Source organism: Habropoda laboriosa, unplaced genomic scaffold (genome assembly GCF_001263275.1).
Source record: "Habropoda laboriosa isolate 0110345459 unplaced genomic scaffold, ASM126327v1 scaffold97, whole genome shotgun sequence".
Classification (NCBI taxonomy): Eukaryota; Metazoa; Arthropoda; class Insecta; order Hymenoptera; family Apidae; genus Habropoda; species Habropoda laboriosa.
The window spans coordinates 1,096,542-1,111,733 of NW_017100220.1; the positions used below are offsets into that span (position 1 = coordinate 1,096,542).

At 34.9% G+C, this 15,192-nt stretch overlaps 4 protein-coding genes across 4 annotated transcripts in view; 1 reads left to right on the forward strand and 3 right to left on the reverse strand.

Annotated features, from left to right (window-relative positions):
- Positions 1–530: 530 nt before the first annotated feature.
- On the forward strand, positions 531–9,948 carry LOC108571021 (WD repeat-containing protein 75). The gene is given in 14 exon segments (XM_017932989.1): positions 531–832; positions 1,048–1,249; positions 1,347–1,597; positions 1,688–1,875; positions 1,956–2,114; positions 2,203–2,396; positions 2,481–2,665; positions 2,722–2,885; positions 2,966–3,152; positions 3,223–3,401; positions 3,470–3,642; positions 3,712–3,897; positions 9,458–9,576; positions 9,732–9,948. Coding segments are annotated over 14 exon segments (2,517 nt in total). The 5' UTR covers positions 531–701; the 3' UTR covers positions 9,931–9,948.
- LOC108571020 lies at positions 4,497–6,189 on the reverse strand. The gene is made up of 2 exons (XM_017932988.1): positions 6,091–6,189; positions 4,497–4,651 (listed from the first exon to the last, which is right to left on the reverse strand). Exons 1-2 carry the CDS (start codon positions 6,187–6,189, stop codon positions 4,532–4,534), a joined length of 219 nt encoding a protein of 72 aa, XP_017788477.1. The 3' UTR covers positions 4,497–4,531.
- Positions 9,949–10,160: 212 nt separating the features above from the next.
- LOC108571019 lies at positions 10,161–11,693 on the reverse strand. Its single transcript, XM_017932987.1, has one exon. The coding sequence runs from the start codon at positions 11,609–11,611 to the stop codon at positions 10,328–10,330; it is 1,284 nt and encodes a 427-aa protein (XP_017788476.1). The 5' UTR covers positions 11,612–11,693; the 3' UTR covers positions 10,161–10,327.
- A 301-nt stretch (positions 11,694–11,994) lies between these two features.
- Positions 11,995–15,192, reverse strand: part of LOC108571010 (pickpocket protein 28) — a 3,371-nt gene continuing 173 nt past the window's right edge. The window contains exons 2-8 of the mRNA XM_017932977.1: positions 14,938–15,129; positions 14,726–14,807; positions 14,307–14,561; positions 13,381–13,608; positions 13,063–13,247; positions 12,753–12,880; positions 11,995–12,095 (exon numbers count right to left, since the gene is read on the reverse strand). Coding sequence (XP_017788466.1) covers positions 11,995–12,095; positions 12,753–12,880; positions 13,063–13,247; positions 13,381–13,608; positions 14,307–14,561; positions 14,726–14,807; positions 14,938–15,129 — 1,171 coding nt within the window. The remainder of the gene's footprint in view (positions 12,096–12,752; positions 12,881–13,062; positions 13,248–13,380; positions 13,609–14,306; positions 14,562–14,725; positions 14,808–14,937; positions 15,130–15,192) is intronic.

Genomic DNA, 15,192 nt, shown 5'->3' on the forward strand with positions numbered 1-15,192 from the left:
GGTGTGCAATTTTTGGGAAGTTGAAACAGATATTTAATAAGAATCTTTGATTAAAGGGATAGAAAAGTAGCTGTCAAAATTTAAATGGATTAATCTTATGACGTTATACGTTTGACGTAAATATAAAACCAACTGCTGTTTAAGAAGATTCTCTGTATTCCGAAACTGTCGTACCAACATGAGGTACTCTAAAAGTCGATAAAAACCATATCGCAATTATCGGTACACTTTCTGTAACGTATATAAAATATTTCTAGATGTCGCTGAGATAAAATATTAATCGGTACAGTAGTTGAATTGTACTCTTAATTTGCAATAGGTTTTTAAAATAGCATGTATATTTAATTCTGTTTTTATTGATAGATACTATACGAACAATAGTGAAATTATGTAATGAACATATAAGTTCCTTTTTGAAAAAGATAGGACATAAAACCCTTTTGCTTAAAGTTGTACCCAAGTACTTAGGTATTTTTTTTTAGTACAGTTGCACAAGTGTTCCACGAAGTTTGTTAAAGTGTTTAGAGACAAGACAGAACCATGTGGTTAGTGTTTAGTTTGGTTATTTCAACTTTATCACGTGCAGTTGTCAAAATAAAAATTTTCTACGTTTAGTTTATACTTTAATGTGTAATTGATATATAGACTGTACAGTATTGTAACTATTTAAAAAACTAGTTGGTTGCAAATTACATGACAAAATGCAGATGAAGTTAAGTGCGCGGCGCGTATCTAAAACTATTGAAGTAATAGAGGTAGATGATTTAGTACTCACAAGAAAAGGAGGAGGTAGTATAATTGATCAACGGCCAGTTTTCTCTAATGATGGAGAGTAAGTTTTAATTCAGCATATGCAGAAATTACAGTTTTTTCCAATACTTAAGTATGAAGTATACATTTTGGTTTGAAGTATACATTAACAAAAGGTTGATAATCATGTAGAAGTGTACATTTTGTTGAATTTATCAGTAAAACTACATTTTCAATATTGCTGTTATAAAGTTTAGATAACATTATTAAAAATATAGTACTTTGGTGATTTTGCAGATTATTATATATAGTTTGGAAACATGTTATAAGAGCATATAGTACACAAACTGGAGACTTTGTAAAAGAATTAGAAGCTGCAAGTCATCGGATAGCAGGATTAATTATACATCCTGAAAATCCTAATTTGATTATTGCATGTACAGAGAATGCAGAACTAAATTTCTGGAGTTGTCAAAGTGGCATTATCACAAAAAAATTAGTATGAATATTAAGTGTATTTTTTAAAAGTATAAAAACATGTCTTTTTTCTTCAATGTTTACATTTGTTTAATAACTCTATAATATTATTCTTACAGAAATTAAAGTTTCAAGAAGAACCAAAAATAAAAACTTTTCACATTGTTAATTACAAAACTCACAAAGGAAATGAATTGAGGCAGGTGCTTATAACTTATATTTCCAAATGTAATACAAAAATTTATGTAGCTTTATTTGACTTAGATCATGGAGTTTGCACTAAGTCTATCTGTATATCGTAAGCAAAAGCACTCCTGCATGATATAGATTTACACATATTAAATCCAGCAAGGAACCTTGTTGACAAATTGTATGTACCTTTTATATAATAAAAAGTATTTAAAAAATAATAAAATTAGACATGAAATATTAGAAAATTACTATCACTTTATAATCACAGACACAAGACAGGTAACACAGGTAGGATACCAACATGCATTGCTGGACATCCAGAGGAAGAATGTGTTGCTACAGGAGATTCAACTGGTCGTGTAGTAATATGGAGGAGTTTGTTTCTAACAAGACCTTATACAGCTGTTTATCACTGGCATACACTACCTGTCACAGAAATAGCATTCAGCAAAGCAGGTACAGTACATATCTACATTAATTAAAGTTAACTTGAATTTGAACATATGCAATGATAATGTGAATCATAAAAATTGCAGGTGGTCACATGTATACAGGAGGTGGAGAATGTGTATTAGTAAAATGGGCTTTGGCAAATCCACATAATAAATCATTCCTGCCTCGGTTACCTGCTCCTATTAAACATCTTATTATAGCTCCAGATAATTTATATGTAGCTGTATCTACTTTGGATAATGGTATTAATATTTTTAAGTGTTATAATTTGACTTTAATTTTCTTTTCTAGCTTTTATTTCTGAAATTTCATACTTGTTTGAAATTATAGGCATTGTAGTTGTAAATCCACAAAGGAAATTAACATCTGTAATACAAAATTTCACATGGGGTGTGACTCTATCTTCTAAAGACTTATTTCCCGCTGGCCTTATTGTTGATCCACGTACAAGTTGTCTAGTTTTAAACAGCCGCATGGGACACGTTCAATTTTACAATACCCATACGAAAAGTTTATTATATAATGTGAGTACTTTCATGAGATATAATTCACATAAGATACATATTGCGATAAATATAGCATTTATGTAAATATTGATAAATGTTTAGATAAGTATAACAGCGCAGAATTTTTTAACTCAAGAACGTAGTATAGTTATTGTGAATACGGAAGTTACAAAGATAGCATTAAATCACGATGGTACGTGGATGGCAACTGTTGAAGAACGAAACGATAATGTGTCTTGCATAGAAGTACGGCTAAAGTTTTGGATGTTTGACACCCAACAACAATTGTAAGTATGAAATGTATGTCTTTTTATACGCAGATATTAAAGATTTATGCTATTAGGTTCATATTAAACACATCGATTGAGCTTCCTCACGAGGGTGGTGTTAATGCTTTGCATTTTCAACCCTGTATGATATTCGACGAAGGCGGAGCAATGGTAGTTACAACTGGCAGAGATAAAAAGTTCAAGTTATGGCACCTTGTAGAATCTTCATCTATGTACAGTATGTAAAATTTATGCATTTTATTCGTCTATTATATTGCAATAATCTGACACTAAGTTACAAGATTAAATCTGTTCTAGAGAAAACAAAACATTGGCAATGTCATAGTATAGCAGATTATAGAAATCTGCCTGTTACGGATGCTGGCTTCTCGATAGATGGTTCATTAGTTGGTATTGGTTTTGATTCTAGCGTAACAATGTGGACGCCCGATACCTGTACGTTTAAATGTAGTCTTACTCACAGTCAATATCAGTATCCAGTGAAGTAAGTTTTACAGATTATAATGATTCTAATTATAAAAGCAACATCGGCATTACTATTTCAATTTTGTTAGACGAATCGAGTTTGGAAAACAAGAAGCCTGCCATCTTGTTGTAGCAGCTTCCTCGCAACACATTGCGGTGTGGAACATCCTATCTCTTACTCTAGTGTGGAGTGTGCCTTTAAAAGTAGCAACTCTCACGGCAGATCCAAAATCCATATACATGGCCGTTTTTACAACCAATAATTCATGTAAGTTCATTTGTCCAGAAAGCATATCAAAGCTTATTTTTATATATATATTAATCTGCTTATTTCAGTATATATATTTACACCGCAAAAATCGACAGTCATCTATTCGAGAAGAAATGTTATCGAAACTAATAGTTCTATCTTAGGAGCTGCCTTTGTACCTCATTTACGGCAGAAACGAGATTCTTCTTATGGACAATGGCAACGGAAGTCACAGCTTTTCTTTTTAGATTCTAATCAAGTACGCATTACCAAAATTTTCGGATATTTTTATTGTATCATCCTGTATAATATTTAATGTCGTTCATAGGAATTACTAACACTGGAACCAGAGTCTGAGGTAACGGTCTTCCTTGAAACTTTGTCTACAAAGGCGTCCATGCCCATGACTGTCTTTGGCAATTTAATGGCATCCAAAACTACCACAGACAAGGAATCGACTACTCCGTTTATACATGAACAACTGGGGATATCAGGCAAAGGAATGGTGGAAGAAGTAAGTACATTTAAATATATTTTTATAATTGATCTCGTTCTGAGTAGTGTATAAAGGATTAAACAGGTAGGTGATATACACATTAGATCACCTTTGCGATAAAAAAAATAATTTTATTCTAGAATATATTCTCATTTTATAATGAGATCAGAGAGTATTTATATACACACAGTTTCTCGTACAATATAGTACAAACAATTAATCAGGACACATAGAAGTACAAATAATATCTATAACTTAATACAACATGTTTTTATTGAATTTTTTATCATAGGAAAGTGTGAGTTCTTAATCTCACGAGAAGTTTTATCTGTTTACTTATGTTTTTTCTTCTTTTAATCTGTACAATGTAGAAGATGAATGTGATAGTCTTAGAAATACAGTCTTGAAGTAAGCGACGAAATATGAAAAATTAAATTAAAATCTGTATAAACGATATTGCTCCATTTGTCAACTAAGTCCACGAGTAATTTACTAATAATCTATTGGAATATTATTGTTACATCTCGTCTCGTTTTCAAATAAGTTTCAACATGTGCAGCAGAACATTCAGAACAGCTGGTCGGTGGAACTTGAAGTAAAGTGACTTATTTGTTGTGGTCGTCCATCCGGGATTGCGATGATTTTGTATTTGTCAGTGTTTCCTTCCTAAACGGTAATTCCTACAGCGACGTACTAGATCGAATTTTCTGTAGCGTAGACAGTGCCACTGCGGGATCTGCCGCATGTTCTCGATCGCCTGCAAGTTATACATCTTAAAAAAATAATTGGCTACGTTTAATAAAACTCAAAGAACCATTTGTAAGATGCAACTAATATATAAACAAACTGAACAATTGTTTGCGATAAGAGGAGATCACAATTTAGAGCATTTTTTCTTTCGTTCAATTCAGAATTACACTATTTGCTCAATTATATTTTTTCAGAAGATGCAATTAAGAAAGTAATAATTATCATTTGATAAATTGAAATTACAATTAAAGTTAAACAAGCTTTATTCTGTTTTCAACTTATTTTTGTTTTCAATGGAAAATCACCTTATTCCTATTTTATCACAAATTTTACTGTAAATATTGATGCTTCGTATACATGTATATATTTTTTTTTTTTTTCAATTTCCTTCAAAAACCTCCTAAAATCGTGACCTCCTCTCGCGAGATTAATTACGATCAAACTATCCAAAGGCAATTTTTGCGAACGTGAACTCTGTTTACGGTACCACCTACAGTTCTGTTTGATTAGATATACCAATACAAGTGGAGAAAAGATTGATTTAATAAGAACCGCTCGCGAGCAACGTCCACTCGAGCTTGCAATATTATCGTCGTATGCGTCCCACGTGCTCGTTACAAGGAAAACACGAATTTTATTCATAGTTGTTATTCCCGATGATGTATCAGACGAACTTAAAAATGTTTCCGTGTTTATTGTGTATTTATAGAATCTCACGTATCGTTAATTTCAAATTTAATTCACAATTCAACGTGGACAGAAAAACTTTCTCTTATAACTTGAATATCGATGACCGAATTATGTCATCTCAGGCGAAATTATCGGCACACACGTGTGGTACGTGTACCCTCATATCTATTCGTTCTATTTTGTCAATGCAGACTTGCGCGACCTAACGATAACACTTTCTGATTGCCAGGGAAGCGTGATTTGTTCAATTATCGTGTCGAGTAATTATTTTTAGCAGTAACAAGAATAAACTATCCGGACAGAAGTAATTCAATGTTTATTCAATGAGAGAAATCGCTTCCTTCACAAGTTTCTGGATATTCCTAAATGACACGAGTTCGTGTATAATCATCAGACTGATTCACGTTCGCATCGTTCCTAGACTTGTCTATCCTATCGTTCTTTCTATCGTTTCTACGTGCCTAATTCACCGGGAGGAACGCAAGTTTGCGAGTCAAAGCCCCAACCAGTTGCCCACGCGTTACTTTCAGCACGTGGCTGAGTTTCATGCAAGATCCACACGAAGAAACGCTACTTCGAAACGTTCACGGGAGAAGAAATTGCGAAAATGCTTGAAATATGAGAAATGAAATATGAGGACAAGTATCACCATTCTTAATTAACGAGTTTAAGTAATCGAGGAGGAGAAATGAAGAAATGACTCGTAGATGATTTTCACTATAAACTTTCACTATTTCACCAGAAAGATGAAGTTCGAAGAAAGGTACTTACTATCTCTGGGTTGCTGGCAGGATACGCGGACGCAGCAACCACTAAGAAGAGGACAGCTATCAGGATGCACGACACAAAACTCCACGCTGTTAACTTCATGCCCGAAATTGTCGTTGGATGCTTCCTCTTTCACAAGAAGATTCACTTCAAGAACAGCAGTAACCAACTTGCTTCTTCAGTGAAATGTTTGAGAAATTCTGCCAATCACAAACGTTCCAGGGATTACTTCAATGAGTATCAGAAAAGAATTGCAAGTTGCCTTTACAAGGATTTCAAGATTGGCTTCTATACAAATTTACCTTTTTCTGTTATTTTATTCGGAAACGTACTGAAGAAAACAGACACTGTTCACCAGAGGATGTCTTCCAAAAGAAGAATGTAAAAATATAACTTGTTGCTCGATGAAGAGTGACGAATCGATGAAGAGTCACGGGGGAAGAGTTTCTTGGCTGAGCGTTCAACGTAGGACTGACTTTGGGAAGTGGCCTCGCCATGATTTAATATAGGAGCTGCTTCACCGCACTCCCACCCTCTCACGGCGTTCCAGTTGTCCCTCTGACCTAGGGCATTGGCTTCGGCAGAAAAACCTTCGACACGCGCCGTTCAAGGAATCGTCTCGACCTACCCGGAAATCATTTGATAATTCTTTGGAAAATCGACGAAACATCCAACGTCTAGCTCTCTCGTTCATATGAAAAACTCTAGAGAGATTTCTTTAAGGAAAACCGTCGGAGTCGGAGCATGCATATCGGTATCTTTTTTACGGAAAAGAAAAAAGAGAATCGGTGTTTTGTTTGGTTGCTGATTTGTTTGCTTCTCTTTCAGGGTGATAAGGGTTTCGTGATTGTTCGACAGACTAAGACTAGAAGTGGTTTCATAAATAGACTGTTTGATATCACGGTCACACGCGAGCATTCTCGAGAACAATGGTGATAGTGTCCCGGGGAGGGACGTCCACGTGTGTCGCTGCGAAATTTCGCTGCTTTAAGGCCAATGCAAAATCAATAGGAGTTTCCCTTATCATGAGCAACGAGCCGGTGCAACAAGTAGACCGGAGAGAGAGCTATGTCTTTAAACTGTCCCGTGCGCTCCTCCATGTCTGTCTGGTGGTCATTTGAATGAACGCGATAATATCAGCTTGTCTAAAAGTTAAATCTTGTCCCATTTGGAGACCGCCTTTAGCGTCTGGAGGCTAAGCAAATTAACGATCATCACGAACAGCTATCCTTAAGGCCGCGTGATTGCTAATGATGGCATTACGAAGAAGGCGGCATGCGTTGGATTAATTAATTTTAAAGGATCATCTATAAATACTTTGCCTTTGGCATTTCTTAAGTATTTATTTGGTGCGTTAGAAGTAGAGGATTTTCTTTTTGTGATAAATGGAAAAGGATTTGACTGATTTTTTGACGTATACACATGCAGAATCCATATGTGATATAAATATTGGAAGTAGGATTTACATTTATGACATATTTTTTTATTCAAAATCCAGACAGTGTGTCACAAGATTTTTTTAACAATATTTTTAAACATCTGTAGAAGTGTCCTGAAACATATATTGGGGCAGGCATTTGCAACTTTAAAGGTGTCTTAGATGACGTCATGAAAGTGGACGTAAAACGTCGTAGATGGTAATTAATTACATACGTCTACGTCATTACTTACAGTAAACGGATATCCGCTAACTCTCTGCTTTCGTTCTTACTCTACAAATTGCGTCAGTTCTGTGGAATCGCAGAGACTTAATTGTTTACCAGCCACCTCGTCACCGTTCCTTTTTACGTTTCATATTGTCCCAGAGACATATAGCTAATTATTAAGTATTTCTTCCTTAATATCTTCCTAAATTGAGGTATACTTTCATATATACCTATAGATGTATATTTTTATACCATATTAATTCAACCATTTCGTATTACTTTTCTTCAAATTCTACGCTCTTCAAACATTCTCCATGTATTGATTCACTTCATTATCCATTCCAGTTTATCAACAATTTATTTTGTAATCCACTGTTACCTTCCTCTCAATATCCCTGAGTATAACAACACACAGACACTCACACATACACGCGCACATTTTCTCTGGGAACAGTGATAGATCGCTTGCGAAGCGGAGAGCTTCCGTCTTAATTAAGTTTTCGATACTTCCAAGAGATTAGCGAGTAGGAACTCAAAGTTCCCAACGGGCAACGAAGAAGAATCAGAACTTTCGACAGTACGTTCCTTTATTCACTCTCGTTACGGTGTACAATGGAGAACGGTGGTTTTCAACGTCGCTCCGGAATTGTTTGCAAATGTTCCGGTAAAACCAGGTCAGGACGAACCTGTTGGGAAGCTAGGAACAAAGTCTTATCTCCCGCGGGAGCTGTCCTGATTGTTACGTTACCTATTAATAAAATCGTATTCTCTCTATGTGTAGGTCTGTATCGGGACGAACGTTGTATCTAATCTTGTTAGATTGTTTTAAACTAGTGGATGCTCTCTTGTAAACTTGAACGCGCAATACTATTATTTCTCTGTGAATCGATCTTTCTTTGATTGTATTTATTACCTTATATATATATTTAACCGAACATTAACTTGAAGAATACAATACACCAAGAGATTTTTTTCCAATGTTTTCACTTGAAACATAAAGGAAACAATTTTTACAATTCTAATGTTAATAAAGTTAGTAAAAGAAAAAAGAAAACAAATATTTTTACTATATGGTGTACAGTATACCCCCATCAAAAATTGATGTTAGCATTCTAGGATTGAAATAATACCACTATTAACTTATATTTTTAATGTAAGAGACATTAATCTGTATTCTGTTATTGTATTTCTTTTCTTTTTTTATGTAAACGAGTATTTTTGAAACTTTTAAAGTTTATTTTAAAAAAGAATACTTTTTTGAGGTACTTTAAAGAGTATCTTAATGACAATTGATTGAATGAACATCTAAGGAGCACTCAGTGAGTATATTTAGATATTTCCCAGTAATATTGCTTGTTTTCTGCTTTGATGAAACATGCGTCTTTTCTGGCGAATCACTGGTGAAAACTAGTGTGTACCGAGAAGAATATTCGTGTAGGTTGTAAGAGACGCGTCAACCTAGATCTGAAGTAGAAGATTACAGGAATTGCAGAAATTTTCGTTCGGGGGTGTGCCTGCGTCAGCCTTAAAACTAATTAACTAATCGGACGTCGCGAGCGTCATAAATGTGACTGAAGTAAACGCGCGTCAAATATCGCGTGCATTTTTTTTCCAAGTATAACTCCTCACTTACCATATTCTTACTAATTTTTTATCATCCTTAAGTCATGGTTCTATTTTTTTTTCTTTATGACACTCTTAGAAATATTTTATTTATCTTTCAGCTCCTCAGTGTCTCATCTCACACTTTGCCACCTATGAAGATGCTCTGTGCATCTTTTATTACATCTTTACTGACTACATCTGTATCTAAAAGTCAATCAACAGATGACAAGAACGAAAGGTAATTTAATGTGAACATTAAAAGGTCATCAGATGCAAATTAGTGTTTCGAACTTTTTAAAAATATCTCTAAAGTATAAATTTGTTTTAAACAAACTGCAATGCTAACGCTAATTTTATTTATTTATTTATTCCTTTTTTCTTTTTTCTTTTTAGAGATGATCCTATTACGATTGATGAGGAATCAGGTGACGAGAGCGAGGAAGAACTATCAGGACCAAGAAAACGCGAAAATCCACCTATAATTGAAAACGACGATACAGACGAAAAGAAAGTACAACTTGTTGACCACAATTGGTCTTTTCTGTCGACGATACTACCAGATCAAGAAAACTCTGAACATTCTGAACGTTGATAAATAAAAAAATAGATAGACACCAATATTTTTTTTAATTGTGCCTCATTTTAGGATATTAAAAATCAAATTCCGTTTGTTTACATTATTCTCATTATCAATAAATTCATTATTTATAAATTAGTTGAAGCAAAAAATCAAATTTTTAATGAATTGATTAAATGAATACAGCCAGATACGAGGAGACACGTACATTTATTTCTAATACGTGTTATTAGACAATACGTGTTACTATTACATGTTACTTGACAAATACAATGTCTGCGTTCATGTATATTTATCTATATAAATATTGTACATAAACCGAAATGTCGTGTTACAATGAACTTCTGTTCAAAACTTGTGCTAAGGTGCGAGTGAAAAAATTTATCACTAGTCTCAAGAAACTTTTTTACTGTTATGTCGGTTTCGGTAGTTTATCCAATCGAAAACTAAGCTCGACCAATTCAGTAATAATCTCTGTTAATCGCTTACAATACATTGGGTCAGTTTTCATAGCATTAAGTACGGGCTCGTTTCTATCCTTAAACTCGAACTCATAATAACTGTTAGGCTCGTTCAGAATTTTCGCGCTTACTTCCTCGTCCATCAACACAGTTTGAAAATATATAACCGCAGTGATGACAGCAGCTAATCTCTGTTCCTCTATTCCTTGGATCAATTCAGACCAAGGTGGAACTTCCACACAGATTGATTTTGTCGAGTTCAGAATCTTACACAGCACACTATAGTAATGCTTCAACATAGTCTCTTCCCAGGTTACTCTAAAATCACGGTCAGCGCAGAGATAGAGGAACTGTATCACGTCATGCGCCAGAGGAGAGTACCTCAACAATTGAAAATCTACCAACAAACACTTTAGAGGTAGAGTATTACTGAACATCATATTATTTCCCCATAAATCTCCATGACTAACTACGTTCCTTTTTGTAGATGACGTCTTCATGGCTGGAAACACTTCTTCACATGCTTTTGGTATTAAACTAGCATCAAGACCAAGATGTTCAGCGATAGCAACTGCTGCATTCACGCCGACATTGAACCACGTTCTAGTTTTCCCAGTTTCAGAGAAAGCATTCTCCATGAAGACATGTGGATACATCTTCTTCAAGGACTTTCCAAGTCGTGCTTCCGCCATCAAAGAGGACGCGTGTAAGCTGGCTAAAGTTGTCAAAGCAGAAACAATGAGTTCCTTATCGAACAACTTGTTCCTCAATGAATAACCCTTTGCACCCAAGTCTTCAAACACAAGCATGTTCTCTTTCACCAAGTAACAGGTCGCCGTCCACCGTTCATGTTTGTACTCGTGGTAAAATTGCGGAACTATGTCACGATAGAAGATTCTCTCCTTCAGAAAGACACATTTGTCAAGTACGTATTCCGCTTGAGTTGGTACATCGTACGGTACAACTTTAACGAAGAAGGACAACAATTCCACTCCATTTGCGGATTTTACTTCCACGCAGAGCCTCTGATGGGACCCTAGAAATCCAAGCTTCGCGTCTGAATAGGATTCCAGATAGAACTTTTGAACATCTGCTTCAACGCCTGTCGCATCTTTCACTAAAGCTCGCACCTCTTGAAGGGTCAGCAAATTGTGATAAGCATTCACAGCAGAGCACGGTTTCTTGTCGTTCAAACGTTCCGGCGCAAGTCGAACCTCTAGCTCTGATTTGGACATGGTTCAGGAAGTAAATATATCATAACGTGCGATACTCTCTTTATATGAGGAGTCAAGTACAGCGTGATTTTCAGTTGTATCTATAATATGTTTACAAATCGACTACTCCTGCTTCCTCTCGCATATGCATATTTACCGACAAACAGCTCTACGATAAAACGGCAACGGAACACAAAGAATCGCACACCACGCCGTTAGAATGGTGTTACGATCGAACACGTGCAAAAAATCGTAAAGTTTACTCTGCTCTTTCATTGTAGCAAAGAAAGTGTCCAAAGCTCATATAATAGCTATTTATAACGAAGAAAAATAATAGCTGTAAGACGGGCATAAATCAATTCCTATGTACGTGTCTTAATACTGTGATCCGAGAAAATATGATTTCACACTATTTTATCTCGACGAATGAACAACCAATAAGGTATCTCGAAGATGCTTAAGATACTGGCACCCATAAAAAGTCCAACTGCGCTTCCTATTGAAACTAAAAATAATAAGATTCGTTTGTAAGAGAAACAAGATGAAACATTACAGCATCGTGTTATGCTTCGACAAATTTCGAGAGCACATAAAGACACCAAAAATATTAAAAGCGCTCTGCACAAACATAAGCTTAGAAATGTTGTTTTCATAATACAGCAAATTACTTCTCTGCTTCAGTTTACATTCGATATCAGAGGTGAAAATTTTCCTGCGAGATAATCACAAGAATTCAAATGTTGAACAATTGATACTGGTTAAAAATGAGGTGTAATGAGTAATTCTGCAGACTATTTGAAGTTGTAAATTGTAAAATCTGTAAATATCTTTACTTCAAGCAAACAAACATTTTATTTTTGTTTCATATCAAAGAATAATCTTAATAATTTTAATATATTGTTTGATTAACGTAGTAGAATCTTTCTTTTACTTTATTAACAATACTAGATTTTTCTATTGTTTATGAACTTAGCTTGTATGATTATGTCTATATAGTATCTAACCAGGTGTCTTTACATGTTTTCCTAATTTCTTTACTAATGCCGGAAGCATAACTCGTTTAATAATGAAAAGAATTACAAAAGAAGTATCTTTGTTTGTTTCTATACTTTCATAGAATAACTATGTTTAATTCAAACATGTTTCGACTAAAGACTTTTACCTACAACGTCCAACAGATCATTCGCCACGTATCGACGGTACCTCATCGTTGGATGTGAAAGCAAAGTAAAATGAAGTCGAGCGTATGTGCTATTAGGAGCATCATACTCAGAAGGCTCCAATCGGTTTCTACAATATAAAATACAAGGTGCTCAGATTCTGAAAGCTTCTCTTATTTTATTATTCTTTAATACTTCAATTCTTATTCAACCCCACACATGTTTTCAAGTAGATTTATTTACAAATTAAGGTGAACCACTCTGTTTCATGCAAAAGCTCAAGTAAAAGCGTAATTTTCATAAGATCCGTACGCGATCACGCCAGTTCCCTCGCAATTCGGAAAGCAGTATTCATCTTTGAGCGCCTGCGACGTGATATTCGTCTTACTGGCAATTATGCACAGTGTCTCGGTGGCATTGCAAACTCTCGCCCCTCGTGGTACGAAATAATAAAAATGCACACAGCCGCATAACTTTATCATCTGCTCGATAATTACCTACATATACCGGATCACGTTTAATTCATTAGCGTTACAAGATTATAAATTAGAGTTTCTCCGACAATGAGATGGATTTATATATTCCAAAGAGCAATCGTATATTCATGATAGAACGGAAATGTTGACGTACTTGGAGATAGCATGAGTCAATACTGTAAATGTCAAATAAATCGTTCCTTTGCGCTTCGTAGTAAAAATAGCAGTTCCTATATTTGATCGCGACATGTTTCACGCGATCCTCGTTAAACGTGTCCTCCATTGTAAACTCGACTCGCGTCGTTCTACCAGCTTTTATACGTGTGTCGTCCTTTTCCACGTTACTGAAAATCGGTAGCTGAAGATTGTTCATGATGTGCACCTAAAATCGTATAATGTTTATATAGTCTTTGTTTTCTTATTTAATAAAGCAGTTGGCATAGTAAAATGTTTGTGTATTAATAATGTAACTGTGTTGGTAATAATGTTCTGTAGCATTTAATTTAATTCCATGAAAATTTTAATACTCAGAATATTAAATAATATGTAATATTCTTATTCCTGAGTATGTTTAACAAATATTAAATTCTAGATTCTCATATTAACAGAAATTTTACAGTCGCTAATTGATCATCCTAAATATATCACGAGCTGCTTGATCCTTATCACTTTGTGCTTCTTCAAAAATTTTTAATGATTCACAAACATCATTACAATATGTGTGTAAGTGGCTTATATGGTAATATCAACGCATTATCGGACAACTGCTAAAGCTCATTGACAAAACCGCGCAAAGCATTGTCGGAAGGGAGGAAAGCCTCAGACAATATGAATTTAGATCCTCGTTGTGTTTATTTGTTTGCTTTTCTTTTTAAAGAGTTCTTTATTATATGCGTCGCTGTATTTCTTTTGGGGTAGCTGTAATCTCTCGATCAATGCTTTCTTTTTTGGGACACCCCGTATTGTTTTCAAAACACCAACTCCATCTAGTTAATTACTAGCTAAAATTATCGAGGCAAAGTAAACTTTATCGAATTATCGACTAGTAATAATGTCATTATTGCAAGAATAAATACGAACTGTAAATCCAGCGAAAAGATATTTCTTTATTTTTGTATCCAAGTGAAGATCAATGATCAGATCGCCGTATTGTACGGTGCGATTCACGAAGAAACGCACGTTAGGCTCGCCTTGTTTGTTCTTTAAATGGAACGTGTTCATAGCGATACAATAACCGACACCAGTTTTCTTCAATTCCTGGAATTCAGCGCAGCAATTGAACTTCATCTCGTTCCACGTGCATTCCGTCAACAAATCAGTGCAAGGAACGCGCATCTGCGATAAATAAACGGAGCGTTATATATTTGCAATACTTCAATTTCCTTGTTGCTCGATAAGCGTGATGTATTTAACTAAACGGAAAAATATTCAGTGGAAAATTGTACGTGAAAATAATTTATGGACGTATTTCACGAGAAAGTGAAATTACAATTCTTCACCTTTTCGTATAGAGACAGGAGATCTTCCGAGGATGACTGAAGAAACTTAGCGTTGGTGAAATTTGTGAACAATCCCGGATTCCTGAGAAAAATTGACTTGTAATGATCGATAATATATCGATAATATCGATTAATATTATCGACGCAGTCAGTGATGTTTATTTTGTTTTCACTTATTTTTATACCTTTAAGCATTTCGTAATTCAACACACCTTTTGAAATATTTTCCGATCGCCGAATTGGAGGTAATGCAAAAAATAATTGTAGGAAATGGTGCCTCCCAATCGAGATACGTTGTGTCGGTGGTTAAAGCAACACGATACTCAATATAACTCTGCACCACGTTATTAATCATATTTGCACAACCGTACCAAGATAATGCACAAAAAAGCAACCAAAACAATCTATAAATTAATTGACGAATCTTTCTTATTAAAGATGTGACAAAAAGTATAAAATTCCTACGT

What these genes read in the sequence shown, in the direction of transcription:
- LOC108571020 (XM_017932988.1), bottom strand. Translation starts at nt 6,189, where the DNA reads ATGAAGTTAACAGCGTGGAGTTTTGTGTCGTGCATCCTGATAGCTGTC. An exon ending in CTGCCAGCAACCCAGAGATA is followed by an intron (nt 4,652 to 6,090) that starts GTAAGTACCTTT and finishes TATTTTTTTAAG; the next exon opens with ATGTATAACTTGCAGGCGAT.
- LOC108571019 (XM_017932987.1), bottom strand. Translation starts at nt 11,611, where the DNA reads ATGTCCAAATCAGAGCTAGAGGTTCGACTTGCGCCGGAACGTTTGAAC.